The 18356-nt window shown below is 43.3% G+C and overlaps 1 protein-coding gene and 1 pseudogene across 3 annotated transcripts in view; both read left to right on the top strand.

Moving 5' to 3' along the window:
* Cdadc1 (cytidine and dCMP deaminase domain containing 1) overlaps positions 1–16089 on the top strand; it is a 32925-nt gene extending 16836 nt beyond the window's left edge. For 2 of the 3 annotated variants that reach the window (XM_006988446.4, XM_042284954.2), the window contains 4 exons: positions 4020–4189; positions 6933–7122; positions 10880–10940; positions 15424–16089. In XM_006988446.4, the coding sequence (XP_006988508.3) occupies positions 4020–4189; positions 6933–7122; positions 10880–10940; positions 15424–15521 (519 nt within the window). In that variant the 3' untranslated portion in view covers positions 15522–16089. Of the gene's footprint in view, positions 1–4019; positions 4190–6932; positions 7123–10879; positions 10941–11838; positions 12133–15423 lie in introns of those variants that run through there. The other variant, XM_042284953.2, reaches the window with a different exon arrangement.
* LOC143267396 (aldose reductase-related protein 2 pseudogene) lies at positions 9085–10264 on the top strand (annotated as a pseudogene).
* Positions 16090–18356: the final 2267 nt, after the last annotated feature.

The following is an 18356-nucleotide window of genomic DNA, read 5'->3' as shown; positions in this document are numbered from 1 at the left end:
TCTCACACTCATCTAGCTTTCTTACATAACCCAGCATCACCTGCCTAAGGATACACTGTGCACAGTGGGCTATAGCCAGCTCCATCAATTAGCAGTCAAGAAAATGTCCCACAGACATGCCATAATCCAGTGTAATAGAGGCTGTTCTTCAGGTGAGGTTCTCATTCCAAGTGACTCTAGTTTTGCCGTTGACTATAAAACATAACCAGTACACCAGGCTTCCCTTTAGCAACACTGAACTCTACCAACCACTGCTGCTTTGTCATCTCCTAAACTATAAACTTACTCACTTTCCCTGGCGTCGTGTTCTTATCCTTTGTTCTTTCTCACTGGATGAGAGCAACGAGCAGTAACCATACACAGCTTGAATGCCATCCCGTCTTGAAATAACCTCCACCAAACCCATTATGTGTCATGTCTTTACATTCAGCATCAGTCAAGTTCTCAGGATATGAAAAGAAAGCAGCCGGACTGTTTTTCTATGATATCACATGTCAGCACATGGCCCAGCTCCTGATAGAGTCCTTGATCCACAGGAAGCCTATGAGCCAGGCCTTCACTCCTTGTTTATTTGTTTGTTTGTTTTGGGGTTTTTTAGCCCTTTTGTTTTTCAGAGCACTTCTGTCTTCCAAGGTCCCACCCGATACCCATCATGCCCTACTTACAGTAGTCAAGGAGTTTTCTAGCCTATAAACTTTCCCACTTCCTCCAACAGACCAACTTTAAAGGCCTAAGAACCACATAGTTGGGTTTGTTACAGCAGTGGACCCCGTTCTCAGTTCCAGTCTTCTAAGTCACACTTTTCTTTAGGAGGGGGCATGTATGTCACAGCACACACATGGATAGAATGAACTTTCGACAGTCATTTCTCTCCTTCCACCATGTGGGGCTCAGGGATGACAGCAGGAGCTTGGCTGGCTGAGCCAGCTCACCAGCTCAACAATAAGGACTTAAATACCACCTTCTCTGCTTGCATGGCCTCGTAGGGAGCGAGGGAGACAAAGAAGTCCAAAAGACCCTGGTATGTAAGTGTAATGACTGATACTGCTAGCTCACAGAGGAGGACCTGTACTCTGCCTCCAGAAATGTGGGAGATACGCTTGCAATTTTGGAGTGCCATTAGTCTTGAAGAATGAGTGAGAGGTCATCAGAGGAAGTCAGGCAGATCAGGAGGAAAATGTGCAGAGGCAGGTGGAGAGAGATGATGGCAAAATAGATGTGACTTGGCATACATACAAAGTGCCAAAAGCCAGTGTAAAGTGAGCGTAGCATTATGCTGGACCCTGGGGAACACTGTAGACCTGTGAAGAGTGTGGGCTTTATCCTTCAGGATATCCTTCAGGAATATGCATGCTCCCATAACACTAACCAGTAGAAATTAAAGCCATCCATGTAAGTAACTTGAAACTTTCTAGGAGCTGTGTTTAAAAAGGGAAATAGGTAAGTAAAGATAAATGATGAAGGAAAGAATTGGAATCAACCTAAGTGTCCATCTGCCAATTAATAGATAAACAAATGTACACATGCACAATGGGGTGCTGTTGATGTACGGAAAGAATGAATCCTGTCATCTGCAACAATGTGGATGGACCTAGAGATTATTAGGTTAAGAGAAATAAGGCAGGCACAGAAAAGAAGCTTGATCTCACTCGTGTGTGTGATGTAAATGGCTAGGAGAAGTTGAGCGTCCAGTGGCCGTTATCAGAGACTGGGAAGTGAAGTCAGCAGGTGGGGCACGTGAGGCAGATTGTGAGGACTAAATTATGTTAGAGAGGAGTGAGGAGTGCCACGTTCTGTGTGCCGTTACAGGGTGACTAGATGATAACCATGCAGTGTATATTCCAAGGAAAAAGGAGTTTGAATATTGTCATCATAAGCAGTAGGTAATTAATAGATAGGTTTAATCTGACTTAAGCATCACATGTACCACATAGATAGTTGTGATATTTTCATGGATCAGTTAAAATAAGCAAAACATAATATATGTATTTAGTCAAAAATATCAAAACATTTCAACATATAAACAACATAAAATGAATAATGAAATAGTCTATATTTTAATATTGTTTCTCAAACTTCTGTGTACATTTTGTATTTGCAACATCCAGTTTAGACTAGCCATGTGTGCCTAGTGGCTATTGTATGGGACAGTACAGTCCAAGAATATTCTAAATGAGAAAAAAAATGATTTGCATTATGAAAAGAGGTTGGACAAGAGGAAATAGAGATTAGGTAAACAAGAAGGATGATGAGAACTCAGAGTTATATGGGTTAGGAGGAACCAGAACTAGGAAGCACTTAATAGCTACCACCCTGCACTCCCACTAGAGGAGCTTCACTGCCTAAAGTTCTCGTAGCATTTGGTGTCATTCCTACATGACACATATCCCCAGTTAGAGTTGTGGCCGGTCCCCAACCTGTCTCAGGTAAGACTCAAGCAGGCAGCTGTTTGGGTCGCGACTGTGTTATGAGCCCCACACACCTGGCCTGTGGCTGGAACTCTGGTTGATGTTCAAGAGGCTGCTCAGCAAGCCATTCAGCATAGCATCTGGATCTGCACTGCCTCGTGGAGAATGATATCCCCTTACCTGGAGGATAGATCGTGTGTGAGGTTCGCTTCGGCTGTGCGGCTAACTCTGTGACCTTGAGCAGTTAATCTTTCTTGACCTCAGTTATCGTGAGTGAAATAGGAACAGTAACATTACTCTCCAGGTAGCTTTAAGGTTAAGCGATGGAGGTAGTGCTGAGAATATTGTTCGGTTGTAGAATGCTGGCTCTGCGTTTTGGAGGCCCCAAGTTTGATCTCCAGTGAGTACCTGCATACATACGTGTGCACATACACAAGTTAAAAAAAAGAATGAGAGCCGGGCAGTGGTGGCGCACGCCTTTAATCCCAGCACTTGGGAGGCAGAGTCAGGCGGATCTCTGTGAGTTCGAGGCCAGCCTGGACTACCAAGTGAGTTCCAGGAAAGGCGCAAAGCTACACAGAGAAACCCTGTCTCAAAAAACCAAAAAAAAAAAAAAAAAAAAAAAAAAAAAAAAAAAAAAAAAAAGAATGAGATCTGCATGATGATTGACATTTGGTAAATAGCCAAGACACACTTATTGGTGAAATACTTGGCAGCTTTTGTTGGCTCAGATAATGATTCTTACTAAACTCTACAGTCAGTGATAGGTCTGTTGTTGCTACCACTTGCATACTTAATGAGACCTATAGCATATTCTAAATCATTATAGACACTGTCAGTGAGAAATTGTCATCTCAGGAGTTGATACAGCATGGATATTAACACTAATATGCCCTTGCTCAAGAGAAATAAGAAAGAGGCACCCAGGTGAGTTCAGTGATTGTATGTACATATGACAGATGCTCAGAAACATGGAAGGTTAAAGGAAGGTATATTTTTTATTTTCCAACTCAATCACAATAGCATATTTTTAGCCCAACAACAGAAATGGTTCAAAATATATTTATGTTTTCTGACTTATAGTGCAATACAGTGGGTAAACAATTCTCAGTTACTTAACAATACCTCTGTGTGCATAGCAATCTAATGTGTGTCAAGGGGGGTTTGGAAACAAATATGAAACATGGCTTTTGGTCCCTTGAATTTATGATTTGTTTGGAGAGAACTGTAAATGATTTATAAGTTAAAGACAATGGTGTTAACTGCTAACATCAAAGACAACCTTGAGGTCACCTCTGAGGAAGGCAGCTATAAGATGAACTGATGCTATATTTCTATTTCAGTTTTTAAATTTTATTTGTGGTAGGGGATGTATGTGCATCAAGACACACAGCCATTGTCTCCTTTCATCATTGATTCCAGGGATCAAACTCAGCTCCCCAGGTTTGGGGCACATGCCTTTACCAGGTCAGCCATTTCTCCAGCTCAGATCTTGTAGTTCCCGATGGCTCCATTTGTTGTAGAACTCGGGTGAAGCTCTTTCCATGAAGTACGAGGGCAAAGCCTTTCCGAACTCTCAAACTCACACGGTGCTCCTGCCAACCCTTGCAGAGAAGCTGTGATGGAACTGGAGCTATGTACTTCGTAGGATGTGGCTACAACGCCTTCCCCGTGGGCTCTGAGTACGCTGACTTCCCCCACATGGACGACAAGCACAAGGACAGAGAGATTCGCAAGTTCAGATACATCATACATGCCGAGCAGAATGCTTTGACGTTCAGGTATGAGATGCTCTTAGCTTCTTTCCTTTAAGATACAGCAGAGGTTGGTTGGAACTAGTTCCCTTTTGTCGTCACTGTTCTTCTTTTACACTCTTAAGTGGTATTGTCAGAAACAGCATTGTGATAAAGCTTGGTCCTGCTCCTGGACCAGAGTCTGTGGTCATGGACTTCCCAGCTCTTTCTGTTCTTCAGAAAATTTTTCTTCTTCCTCTCCCTAGTAGGAAATTACTGGAAGTTTGTCTTTGGGGACTTGCCCAGCTATTTCTTTTTGGATGTTAGTTTCCCCTTTGTTCTAAATTTAGAGCCCATCTGTTACATTTATGAAATACTGTCATCTTGGTTAGGGTTACTATTGCTGTGATGAAACATCATGACCAAAATCAAGTTGGGGAGGAAAAGGGTTATTTGGCTTACACCTCTACATCACAATCTATCACTGAAAGAAGTCAGGACAGGAACTCAAATAGGGCAGTATCCTAGAGGCAGGCAGGAGCTGATGCAGAGGCCATGGAGGAGTGCTGCTTACTGGCTTGTTTCCCATGGCTTGCTCAATCTGTTTTCTTATAGAACCCAGACCATCAGCCCAGGGGTAGCCCCAACCACAGTAGGCTGGACCCTTCTCCATTAATTATTAATTAAGAAAATGCCTTACAGGTTTACCTACAGCCTAAACTTAGAGAGACATTTTTTCAACTGCTGCTCCCTCCTCTCCAGTGACTCTAGCTTATGTCAAGTTGACATAAAACTAGCCAGCACTCATACAGACTTTGTTATGAGCTAAGTGTTTTAAAGAGCCTCTGTTTGAGAGGACCAGGGCAGGATATCTGCTTGAGACGGTGTTTTTTATATATGACAGGGAAGCTGCACCCAGGAAATCCCAATAATATTGTTGCCTAAATGAGACTCGAACAATTATCCCACCAGCTGACATGTCACTGTGGATGGGGAAATTCTCACATGGCTTTATCCCCTAGAAGAGCAACAGGCAAGTGATAGCTGTGGAGAGAAGGAGAATGAGTCTTCTCCAGGGTGAGCCCTCTGATGGGCTAGCCAATCCTAAGAACTCAGCCCCAAACACATATGCACAACGCTAAATGACCTCAGCAGGTTGTATTTATAAATACACATGTGCACACACACACACACACACACACACACACACACACACACACACACACACACACACACACTTAAAGAATAAGAGACCATGAATCTGAGGAGTGGGAGGGATTGGAGCAGAGAGGAGAATGAGGTAACTACAGAACTTGTATATGAAATTCTAGAAGAAACTTTGAAAGTGTTCGGTCAGAGATTACGGCTAGAGCTCCCTCCTTCTGAGGTCAGCTTATGTTTGCTAAACTTCTCAGCATCTACCGTTAACGGGGTGGGGCTAGAGTACTAAAGGCTGAGTTAGACTTGGCTGCTGTCCCGGGGTGCTCCAGTGCAGGGCATGTGGTATTAGTTCTTTTTCTTGTTGTCTGACAAGAAGCATCTTCATAGAAAGGGTCGATTGTGGTCCCCAGCTCGAAGCACGGCAACCAGAGCATGAGGAGGCTGCTCAGTTGTGTCTGTAGTCAGGAAGCAGGGTGGACAGAAAGAATGGGCCTTGGCGAGAAACCTCGAGGCCCGGCACCAATGACAAGCCTTCTCCATGAGGATCCACCTCCCAGAAGTTCCCCACTTTCTGAAGACATGAGCTCAAACCACACATGCAGATAGCTTCTATCCTCCTCATGTGCAGGACTCTGTGAGGCAGGCAGTGTTGTGGGCATCCAGCTGTCATGGACAAGAGGGGAGTTCTCTGGAAAAGCTGGCATCTGAGCCGAGCTGGAGAGGATGGCTGGGGTGATGACTTTGAAGGGAAAACCACCCTAGCAGAGGAATTCTCATGTGCTCAGACACATTCGTATTCCAGTTAGATTAGAGTGTAGGGGGAGACAGGTGTGACGGCAGGTCCTTAGGTAGCAGATGGGGTGTCTGCACACAGCACCAGTGTCCGCCACTGTCCTCAGGGAGCAGGAACAAAACTCAGCAAGGCAGATCTAGAAGGTGCATAATTGAAGACAGCTGGCTGAGCAGTTAGCGCCAGACCTGCAGCCACACGAGAGCCTCTCTAGTCTAGGCTACCGCAGCTTGCACCGAGAATATCCTCTGCTCGCCTTCCGTCGTCTTCTGTGCAGCTTTCCTTGTTTATTCTCTGCAAAGGTTTGATACATCATAGCCAAAACATTTTGAAAAGTTATGCTTGAGGAAGGCTAAGAGAACTGTAGCTCGAAACTCGGCGTTAGTACTTATTCCTTAAGGGAGCGTCTATCAGTGTATATCCAGTAGAGTTCAGTCTTCCAGCTGCTGTGGTGGCTTAAGGCCTAATCAGACAGTTACTCAGCTCTTGGGGAACTGAACCCTGTTCTCCAGTGCCATGATGAAGTGCGTATTCAGAAAGGACCTCCCCGTGTGTGCACACTCATTTCTCCCTCCCCCATCCTCTGCTCTCACTTTCTTTGTAATATGATGTCAGACATACTGATGTCTTACCTTGCAATCAAAGAGTTTCAGTTCTAAGGATTGTCGTATTTTTGCATATTTTGAACATTTGCTAATTTAGCAAGAATATGACTTGATCATTATTTGTAATACTACAAATTTTTTTTGCAAAACCTCAAATTTCAAGTTTAAGGATGTCCCTAAAGACTTACTTGCTCTTTCATAACAGCTTTTATAATGTTTTATAATTTTTTTATAGGTGTCAAGATATAAAGCCAGAAGAACGCAGTATGATTTTTGTGACAAAATGCCCTTGTGATGAATGTGTGCCTTTAATTAAAGGTGCAGGCATAAAGCAGATCTATGCTGGGGATGTAGATGTTGGAAAAAAGAAAGCAGACATCTCCTATATGAAGTTTGGGGAGCTTGAGGGCGTTCGCAAATTTACCGTAAGTACATGCACTTTTCCCAAAGTGTACTTCCCATTTGGTAACCTGCTGAATATTGTGAATTAGCGATTCTCACCTTTTGAGGACTGTGAGTGAGTTCTCATCACTGAGTTTATTATTATGTGTACACGTTTACCAAACTACAAATGTTCAGCCAAGGATCTCTGCCCTGCACATGTGTTTACAGCTTTGCAGAGTTGTACATTGGCCTTCCAAGTCTCGATGCCCTCTGGTGGCTCACCATCTCTCTGGGCTTGGATAGAGGTACAACTAATTTAAGTAATCACACCACACAAACATACCGTACACACATTCTCATGTGCACATGTCATACTTAATAGTTTTTAAAGGGGATACAGATGGTTCATGGAAAACTCAGAATTTTTGACATACTTCTTTCTACTTAGGCTTTAAAAATGTGTTTTACTTTGGAATACTCTCAAGCATACAAAAAATTTGTAAGAATTCTGCAAAAGAATTTTCCCAGAGATTGTTGACATGATATCAAGTTACCCTCTGTTTCCATAATGCGATGAGCATGATAGAGCCACAGAATCAAGAAATAAAGTGAGACCTTGCTGCTGAATCCAAGGATCCAACCCAAGTTCCGCTTATCCAAGTGATGCTCTGGTAGAGCCATCTTGTCCAGGATCACAGAGTCCCCTGTGTCATCCAGGGGCTAATCCGGGCATCTAGCGCCCCATTAATAGTCTAGAATTTACAGTGAGTAGCAAAGTTTATAAAGAACTGTTTTAAAAACTCAGCCTTATGTTCCTGTTATATACAGTTTGAGCACAGGGAGCCAGAGCATACATGTACTGTATACAAATGTATATGTTATTAATAATATGTGCTCACTACAGAAGACTAAGAACACTTCAAAATTGATATTAATCTATAACTTATAAATACCACTGTCAACATGTTAATGTATTTTCTGTGTTGTTAAAAGTTCCTAAAAAATTATATTTAGTAATCTAACATATTCCAGCCTGAATACCTAGCTTATATAATTATTTCCTTTGTTGATTAACTACATTATCTCCATTTTTATAGTTATAAAAAGGCTTTATATAAATATTTTGAAATGAAAGTTTAGAATTACTGATTTATACTATTTGGCTCAAATTAATAGATTTGAGTGGTTTGGTGTATTTCAAAACATGCCTTAAAAAAAAATTCCTTATGTACTTCCCACACAACTTTTAAAAATCCCTCCCTCCTGTGTGTGTGTGTGTGTGTGTGTGTGTGTGTGTGTGTGTGTGTGTGTGTGTTATACACATGCATATATGTGTGAGCTCACTGATGAATGCTTATGTCCAGGTCAGAGGTCAATGTCATCTTTCTCTATTACTCTCCATCTTGATTTTTGAGACAGGCTCTCTTACTGAATCTGGAGCTCACTATTTCAGCTAGACAGGCTGGCAGGTGAACTCCCAGGATCCACACATCTCTTCATCCCCAGTCCAGGGTTCCAGTCACCCACCATTGTGCCTGGCATTTCTGTGGGTACCGGGGGTCTGAACTCAGTTCTTCATGCTCGTGTAGCCAGCTCTTTACCCACTGAGCCATCCCCTCCTCATCCTCTTGTCTCGAGGGCTAACCTGAGCCATCCTGTTTTAGCAGTGACCGAAGTCCGGGTCACACTTGTACTCTTTAGTGCTCAGGCCTTCTGTAGCTAGTGTAAAGTTCAGTAGGAGGGCTGGGAAGGTGGCTCTGTGGGGAAGAGTGCCTGCTGTGTGACCTGAGGACCTGGGTTTGGATCTCTGGGGTTAACATAAACACGGGCATAACCACATGCGCCTATAACCACAGCGGGGTGAAGGAAGACACACAGACAGGAGGAGGTTTGCTAAGGACTGCTGGTTACCAGCCTGGCTGAAAACCAGCTTCAGGTTCAGTGAGACACTCTCTCTCAAGGGATGAGGTGCAGAGCAATAGAAGAGGATGCTTGACATCTCCGCTGACCAGTACATGGGCACTCACACATACACATCTGAATAGCACATACACACACACCAACAACAACAACAAATAACACGGATATCTACTCTCTCAGAAAAATGCCTGCAGCTACCATGGCACCTTCATGGAGCTCTGTACCAAAGCCAAAATGGCCATTGTGGATCTGGGCACCTAGAAGTCTCCCCCAGACCAAGTCAAGAAAGCCAAGAAGGTGGCCATTAATGCAGGATATTGCCACATTGACTCAATATGCTTATTATAACAAGGATGAAGCGGGAGACGCCATCCAAGATAAGATCAGAGAGAAGGTTGGGAGTGAGAGGACTTCTTCATCGTCAGCAAGTTGTGGTCTACCTGCTTTGAGAGAACACTGCTGAACAGAGCCTCTCAGACGACATTCTGGAACTGGACTATCTGGACCTCTGTCTTATTCACTGGTTACAGGGACTTCAGCCCAGGAAGGAGTCGTTCCCCTAAAATGATAAAGTCAATGTTCTCACCAGTAAAATAACCTTTTGGATGTGTGGGAGGTCAGGGAAGAACTGGTGAATGCTGAGTTAGTAAAGCCCTGGGTGTCTCCAACTTCAAACACTTCCAGATTAAAAGGCTCCTGAATAAGCCTGGACTTAAACATAAGCCAGTGACCAACCAGGCTGCCTGCTACCCGTACCTCAACCTGGACAGGCTGACCTAGTACTGCCACTCCAGGGGCATCAGCATCATAGCCTGTATATAGCCCCCTGGGCTCTCTTGACAGATCTTGGGCCAAGCCAGAGGACCATTAAGTACTAGAGGACCCCAAGAATAAAGAGACTACAAAGCACAAGAAGAAGCTCAGCCCAGCTTCTGATTTGGTTCCATATCCAAAGGAATGTGGTAGTGATCCCCAAGTCTGTGTCAGCAGCACTTTGACTCCCAGGTGAGTGAGGAGGAGATGGCCACCATCTTCAGCTTCAACAGGAACTGGAGGCCTGCCTGCCACCTAAGACAACAGTGCATAGAAAAGAATATCCGTACAACCCAGAGTATTGACACCAAATCATCTGATGAGACTGCCTGGTGGATTCCCTCTGCTAACATGCACCTCACTCCTCTCACGTCCTTTTAGCCAGGCTTGGCTGACATCATGCTGTGGCAGCCTTGATAGAGGACAAAATCTAAGTAATGCTGCATTCGAATTCTCATGCTGAACCATGGAAGACTGTTGCAGGGAAATGTGACTCAGAAACATTTCTTGCACTAATATGATCTGACTACATGTTTGTCAAACACCAGGAACTCTGATAACACTGGTGGCATAAAGATAAAATAATAAAACTAACAATAGTAACAAACATTAAAAACAAAAGAAACAGCACCACAGAAGGCCCTGGAGATAGGTTGTGTTGCTCATCATGGGCATACAGATTCTAATTCTGTCCCTGTGACCTGGGGCCATTCTTACACTTCTCTAGTCCTTTGTTTATCACCTACAGAAGGAGTGTAAAGATAGAGTCCAGGGTCATTCAAGGTCAATGCCTCATTAGGCATATAGACATAGACAAGCTAACTCCATTTCTTGTACTTTTTTTTTTTTTTTTTTTGGTTTTTCAAGACAGGGTTTCTCTGTGTAGCTTTGTGCCTTTTCCTGGGACTCACTTGGTAGTCCAGGCTGGCCTCAAACTCACAGAGATCCACCTGCCTCCATTTCTTGTACTTTTAAAAGCTATTATAATAATAGAAAGCAAGGTATTGATATGCCATTTATGAACTCACTTTAAACATATAAATAAAATATTTGTACCTCCCACAGTGGCAGTTGAACCCATCTGAAGCTTACAGTCTTGATCCAAATGAGCCTGAAAGGAGAGAAAGTAAGTACTTCTAAGTGTTGTGTTGAGGCTGTGGTGCTGAGGAGAGTGAGCGAGTTTCTAGGATCCGGTGATGGAGCCGTGTGTGGGTAGATTCAGGATATACTCTTCTACAGATTAAGTGCCTTCGTTCAGTTTGTTCGTAAGCATGTGTTCTGTATGTGAGGAGCTAGCTGCTTGCTGACTGCTCCATTAACATAGGACTAGAACATTGAAGGTGCAAATTGCCTTTGTTTGACAGTGAGCAGCAACTCTCTACACCAGTGCAGAAGCCTCTTGGGAGTGAGAGGGAGTGCAGATGCATGAGGGCTAGTGATGAGGGGTGTCTGTGTTCTTCTAGAATAAAACCACAGTGGCCCAGGATGCTCAGAGAATAGAAGTATTCTGTTTATTTCAATAACTTAATTAAGCAAAAATTACCACAAGTGAGTCACTAGTCTTCACATTTAATATTTACATATCAAGGAAAACCATATTGAATGTAATATATCTTTGAGAATTCTTACAATTCCATAAGTGCATGATTTTGAGCCCAATGCTTTGCAGTTTTATTTTAAAATAGTAGCTCGGTTGTGACTCTCTGGGTTCTATGTAAATGGAGACTCCTGTATATTTTCTTAAGATCAGTAATGATTTGATTATCTTGAAAAATACAGAAATACAAAGGTCTCTAGGAAAACATGAATGTCTTTTTTATTACTTACAATCTGGAAAAATACATAACTACCGCATTTCTTTTTTAAGATCTTATTAAGAAATCAAATCAAAGGTGTGACACTGCACAAAGGTGTCTGAGGGCCAGTGAGAGCGCCGCTGTGCTTAGGGAGGGAGTGTAGAGTGCCAGCGATAGAAAGACACACTCCTTTGTCTGGTAAAACTAAGAGCATCTGTCCATCCAAAGATCCCACTAAGAGGGTGCAGAGGCAAGCCACAGAACAGAAGACATGTGCCACTTAAAATCAGCTAAGACCCGTGTCCAGGATTTCCCACAGCTGCATCTCAGGAGGAGGAAGACATGCCTGCCGGTGACGTCGCGTGAGGACAAGGAAGGCTGCCGGTTGTCAGGCAGTGTTTTTAACCACCCAGGCAACTGTTGGCCTCTTGTCACAGTGCATTAAGCTCAGCTTATGTTTTGTTGCGTTTTTAAACAAGAATTTTATACCAATAAATAACATTCTTATCTCCTTTTCAATTATGGAACAGCTTCATAGTGTATAATTTACTTACCATGAATGCACCCCTTTAAAGAACAGAACTACATGGCCTTTGTACATTCAGAGCTCTGTACCCATCACCACAGTGTAACCTCAGAGTGTTTCATTACTGTACAAAGAAACATGATACTCATTATAGTTGCCCTGTCCTTCCCACCCCAGCCTAGTCAATGCTAGCAGCTTTGTGCATTTGTCTCTGCTGGCCGTTTTATATACACAGACTCATACAGTATGTGGTTCCCTTTTCAACTTCAAATCTGTGAAGAAACAGACAGGAGAATCAGAGAAATAAAAGCCAGACTTCAGCTCTGTTGCTACACGGAAGCTTGACTCCAGGTCCTATCCTTTGGACTAGCTGTTGAAATGGGAAGGAGACATACCGCTTCATGCCATCTCAGTGACTGCCAGGAGCACACACAGAAGGGAGGTGGGACTGTGAAGGCCTGTCCCAAGTACCCTACGCTGTAGCAACAGAGCTAAGTAAAGTACTTTTTAAAAATAGATACTAGGCTTTGAAGACAATAAAGGAAATGTTCAGGGACCCATATTCCCCTCAAGAACTGGAGGTAAGAGGAACATGTTGCTAGAATCTGAGTAGCAAAGTAAGCAAACAGTAAAGTCAGAGGTGATCCAGCACAGCGGTGGAAGCTACCGTGCAAGGCAGTGGGGATCTGCTGAGAGTGGGAACTGAGCCTGAGGCTGCTCCCAGGTGCTCCTGGGGGTCCCCCAACAGAAGCAAATGCAGTCTTTAAGAGGAAGCAGCATCAGCTGGACTCACAGGGGATGAGAGATGACATAACTGTCAGGCCAGCAGGCATGAAGGAGAATGGACTCCATGCATGGGGTGGACAGTAGCAGTCAGCTCGCAGTTAGACCTGGGACTTGTGCTGGAACCATCAGACAGGGTAAAATATAAGTGAATGAGCCCATTGAAAAGTGATGCTACCTGTGCTGACATGCATCTAATCCCTGCTCCAGGGAAACTGAGGCAGGAATATTGTGATTTGGGGGGCAGCATGGGCGAAATGTGAACAAAGTATTAGGAAAAGGGTAAGGAATCTTGAAAATAAAATTTGGAAAAATGAAAAATAGTTGTTAACCAGTAGGTGAGGTAAGCTACTGTTGTATAATGGGCAAACCGTTGGTAATTGAGGGATACATCTTAATACAATACAATAGACTACCTAATGCATACTGCTGGCAAGTGGGTTGTTCGTGTAGGACATGATGACAAGCTCTTTTTTTTTTTTTTTTTTTAAAGATTTATTTATTTATGACGTATACAGCATGTTTGCCTGCAGGCCAGAAGAGGGCACCAGATCTCATTACAGATGGTTGTGAGCCACCATGTGGTTGCTGGGAATTGAACTCAGGACCTCTGGAAGAGCAGTCAGTGCTCTTAACCTCTGAGCTATTTCTCCAGCCCCGACATGATGACAAGCTCTTACCTCACAAATATTCAAGATGAAATTCCAAGAATTAAAGAGTAGAGGAAGGGGGCTGGAGAGATGGCTCAGAGGTTAAGAACACTGGCTGTTCTTCCAGAGGTCCTGAGTTCAATTCCCAGCACCCATATTGTGGCTCACAACCATCTGTAATGAGATCTGGCTCCCTCTTCTGGCCTGCAGGGATACATGCAAACAGAACACTGTATACATAATAAATAAATAAATCTTAAAAAAAAAAAAAAAAGAGTAGAGGAAAAGAAAACTTAAAAAGGTGGGTTTTTTGGTTAAAAAAAAATACTAAATGTTTTTATGACCTAGAGTTTTATATATATATATATATATATATATATATATATATATATATATATATATATATATATATCCTGTTTAGGACACAGATGAATGCTGATTATAAAAGAAAATAATTGAGAAATTAGGATACATTCCTAGCAAGGACTTCACAGCAGCAGAAACAAATGTCTGGTAATCTGTGAGCAGACTCAGGCATTTTCTGAGAACACTACCAAGGGCACCAAAGGCCGAGGGAGCAAGAGATGGGCGTTCAGAGTTCCCGTGTGTGGTGGGCAGGACTGGAACTTTAAGCTACATTGTCTAGATTAGAGATTATCTGTAACAGCTCACGTGGCATGTCCCATGGCCCAGCAAGTCAGCTTGCAAGTATAAGCCCTGGAGAAACTTGTGTTGAGTGTAGGTGACAGGCAGTTCAATGTAATTCTGATCTTCAGAACAGATGCTGGAAATGACATAAAAGTTTCTCTTAAGAGATGAGATTTTTTAAAGAAATATGTAGTGTATTCTATTCACACAATATGGACCTACTAGGAAGTGAAATAAATGGTCCGTGGCTACATCCTTCCATATGGATGAATTAGAAATATAGTGTTGAATGAAGACAGTAAACTGCCGAGAACAACCTGTGAGTATCCAAGAGGAAGCCAATGTCTAAGAACCAGTGAACTAGCAAACAAGTTCCTCTGAGTGGGCTGAAGTAGGGGGATGAGATGGGGCAGCATGTGGGAATTAGTGATGACAGAGTTGTTTTGGACAGCATGTTCTACTGTCCCCGTACAAAGTTGCTGCCGATTTGAGCAAGACAATTCTTTGGGGGATAGTTGATTCTTAAATGTTTGTTTTATTATCCAGCTAAATCGTAAATATATTTGGAGTGTTTCAAATATAGCACAAGAAGTCAGGGGGCAGGGCTTCCAGCTCCCCTTGGGAAGACAGTTATGGCAGTTTTTATCAAGAAGCTGGAAGTAGGGTGGGGGACTTGCAGGTGGTGAGTATATTCACTGGTGGATTCATGGGTGTGTAACTATGCCAAATAAATTGGGTTTTACACTCTCGATATCTTTTAAGCACATGTACATTATGGTCCTAGTAAAGCTGCAGAGACCAAAAGCCAGGAAGAGCTTGAAGCCGGTCCTTCTCCTCATGCCCCTTCCAAAGGCCAGCTTCCCATGCTGGGGGCCTGGGAATGTGAGTCTATGTCTCTTCAGATGAATAATAACTCCTGTGTACTCCCCACCCCAAGAAAACTATGTGAGTTATCTGCTCTCCATTGCTGAGTGAATCCAGTTTTTCAAGGGGTATCAGATACTGTATTATCTGAGTTGTCTGGAATTAGTATAGGCTGAATGCATTTTAGAGTGTGTGATACTGAGATGGGTGAGAAGTTGAAGGTCAAGATAAATACCTGTTCCTTTGCCATAAGCATGATCTGTCTTCCCAGCCTCATGGCTGGAACAAGTCCCCGTGGGTTCTATGTGTACTTCCTGACATGAAGTTATTCTTGCATGCTAGACGGTGTATTGAGGCGCAGGTCCACAAAGGAAGAACAGCGCAGCAGCAAGAGGCCACGTCTGGAAACCCGCTCTGCAGGCCGGGCTACACTGCAGTAACCTGTGTGCTTTCTTACCCCACCTCTCAAATTCAGCCTGTGGGTTTGGGAATGACTGAAAAGCTTTTACGGGGCTGAATTCTAGTTAGCCTATGAGCGATCTTACCAAGGACCTTTTTATTTTAGATGTGTTTCTCAGCACGCAGTGTGTTCTTTCATTACATTAAATGGTGTAGCAATAGTTTGAGACCAAGATAAGACCAACAGGACCTATTGCTGTTTATCTAGACTCTGTGCAGCCAGTTTCAAAAGGGCTCATTCACAGGAGGGGATCTTCTTTTGACAAACAGTAATTCCTTTGGATTACAAGGATACTAATCAGTAAACTGCTGCAGGGAAAAAATGACATGGCTCCATGTATAGCTAACCAAAAGGCTGCATTGTACTAAGTCCTGCTAGCCAGAGCTTGCTGAAATCAGATCGGCTCCAAGTTGCTGTGCCCATTCTTCATTTGAAGTGTGTTTTATGAGTGGCCTAGACATTTAGATCAGCGGAGCCGTGCCGTGGTAGCATGTGCCAGGTCCTGAATTTCCTCCTGAGCACCACAAACAAATAAAATGTCAACCTCACCTAAATGTGTTGTTGTTGTTGTTGTTGTTGATGATGATGATGATGATGATGATGATGATGATGATGATAAAGGTGTTGTAGGGTCTTGCTCTGTAGCCCAATCTCACCTCAGAAATCACCATGTAGTCCAGACTGGTCTCGAGCTCATAGCTGGTCTTCCTGCCTCATTCAGTCTCCTGCATGCTGGGTTCAGAGGCATGCCCCGCCATGCCCATCCTCTCCTAATATCTTTGCTGTGTAGGTTCACAGTCGCTTGTTGGACCAGAGTGCAGTTATGTCACTGATTTGGGCAGCAACCGGAAGAGAGTACAACTCGCAGGCAGTTCAGCTGTTTGAAGTCCCTGACTCCTGAGGTCACAAAGGGTGAGCCTCAAATTAGATTGTGGTTTGGGACTGGGAAGATGGCGCAGTCAGGAAAGCGCTTGCCTTTCAAGCATGAGGACCCGAGTTCAATCCCCTGCAGAACAGAAACAAACAGCCTAGGCACAGTGGCAAACACCTGTAACCCCAGCATTTTAGAGGCATCTCAGGCTTGCTGACTGGCCAACCTAGCCTACTTGGTGAGTTCTCAACAATGCATTCTGTCTCAAAAAATCGGGTGGGTAGCCCCCGAGGAACAATGGCTCAAGTTTCTCCATGTGAGCACTCATACATACCCCTGCACATACACACAGACTTCGATCATGATGTGAATGGGGAAGAACCATTTGCATGTGGAATATTGAGACTATTTAGAATTCTTCCTCTGTATACCACCTCCTACATAACTCTCCATCCATGTAACTAACAAGTGTCGTATGGTTTTGATTTTGGAAGAGAAGGCCTTTTAACATTTGCAAACCCCAGAAATACTCAGTCTTAAAAATAAACATAGCCAGGGGCTGAGCAGATGGCTCAGAGGTTAACAGCATTTGTTTCTTTTAAAGAGGTCTTAGGTTCAGTTCCCAGCACCCACATGGTGGTCCTAGGAGACCTGATGCCCTCTTCTGACCTTGTCACATACACACAAGCAGGCAAAACACATGAATAAATCTAATCAAGATTTTAAAAGATAAACAGATCCATCCTTAATTATGCCTTGTAAGTTGTCTCTTTTCATTTGCTGAGAAACTTCCAGAAAATGAGTCCACAGATGAAAGTACCTTGGGGGTGGGGGGGGGTGGCTGACCCTTGGATGGGAGGGTCCTCATGTCTCTGTAGGAGCGATTGGTTTTGCCTTTTCTTCTGCCCCTTCACAGCATCATGGGGTGTCGTGAATCCTCCCACTAGCCTTTCAGAGATAAACACAGGACAGACCAGAGCCTTGCCATGGAGCAGCAGCCTGCACAGGTATAGAACACGAAAAGGGAGTGTGAGCAGCATGAGAGGTAAGGAATGCTGCTCTAAAGACCACCAGTTAAGTCTTTACTGTTATCAATGTAAAACTCTGAGACTGCCCACTGTCAGGGGTCTTGGTTGTTGTAGCCATGCATGCCTTAAGTTCTTGGATTATTTTTTTTAACTAATATTGCACCTATGCCAACTAGGTTCTCAGTCAAGCAACAAATATTTACTTAGTCTCCCTTTCCTCTCTGACCACATCCCAAATGGATCACAAAGATCTCTCCAACCTTCCTTCCCTCAACTCATTCCATTGTCCCAGCCTCCAATACCAGCAGGCATTTCCTGGGAACACACCAGTCAGCAGGCCAGGGAAATTTTCCTACCAAGCAACACAACAGCTATGACACTCCCCTAAAATCCAGAGAGGAAAAAGAAACTGAGAAACAAAACAGCCACCCAACAAAGACAAAACCAGATATCAACGCCTAGAACTATGTCATCCCAATCCCAGATGCCTGGTTGTGCTGTAAAAACATTAACAGCCAGGACATATGTCTCCACTAGAGCCTAGAAACTACCACAGCAGGTGCCAAATATTCCAACATAGCTGAATCACATGAAAAAGACCGTGAAACAGCCTGTATGGAAATGATAAAGTTCCTTAAAGAGGAACTGAATTAACCCCTTAAAGAAATCTAGGAAAATACAGTGTAAGAAAATGAATAAAACTGTTCAAGACCTGAAAACGGAAATAGAATCAATAAAACCCAAACTGAGAGAAATCTGGGAATGAAAATTTTAGAAATTTGAACAGGAACTACAGATGCAAATATCACCAACAGAATACAAGAGATGGAAGAGACACTCTTGGGTGTTGAACATATGATAAAAGAAATGGATACACTTACTGGTCAAAGAAAATGTTAAATCTGAAAAACTCCCA

Source organism: Peromyscus maniculatus, chromosome 9 (genome assembly GCF_049852395.1).
Source record: "Peromyscus maniculatus bairdii isolate BWxNUB_F1_BW_parent chromosome 9, HU_Pman_BW_mat_3.1, whole genome shotgun sequence".
Lineage (NCBI taxonomy): Eukaryota > Metazoa > Chordata > Mammalia > Rodentia > Cricetidae > Peromyscus > Peromyscus maniculatus.
This window is presented reverse-complemented; position numbering and strand designations above follow the sequence as displayed.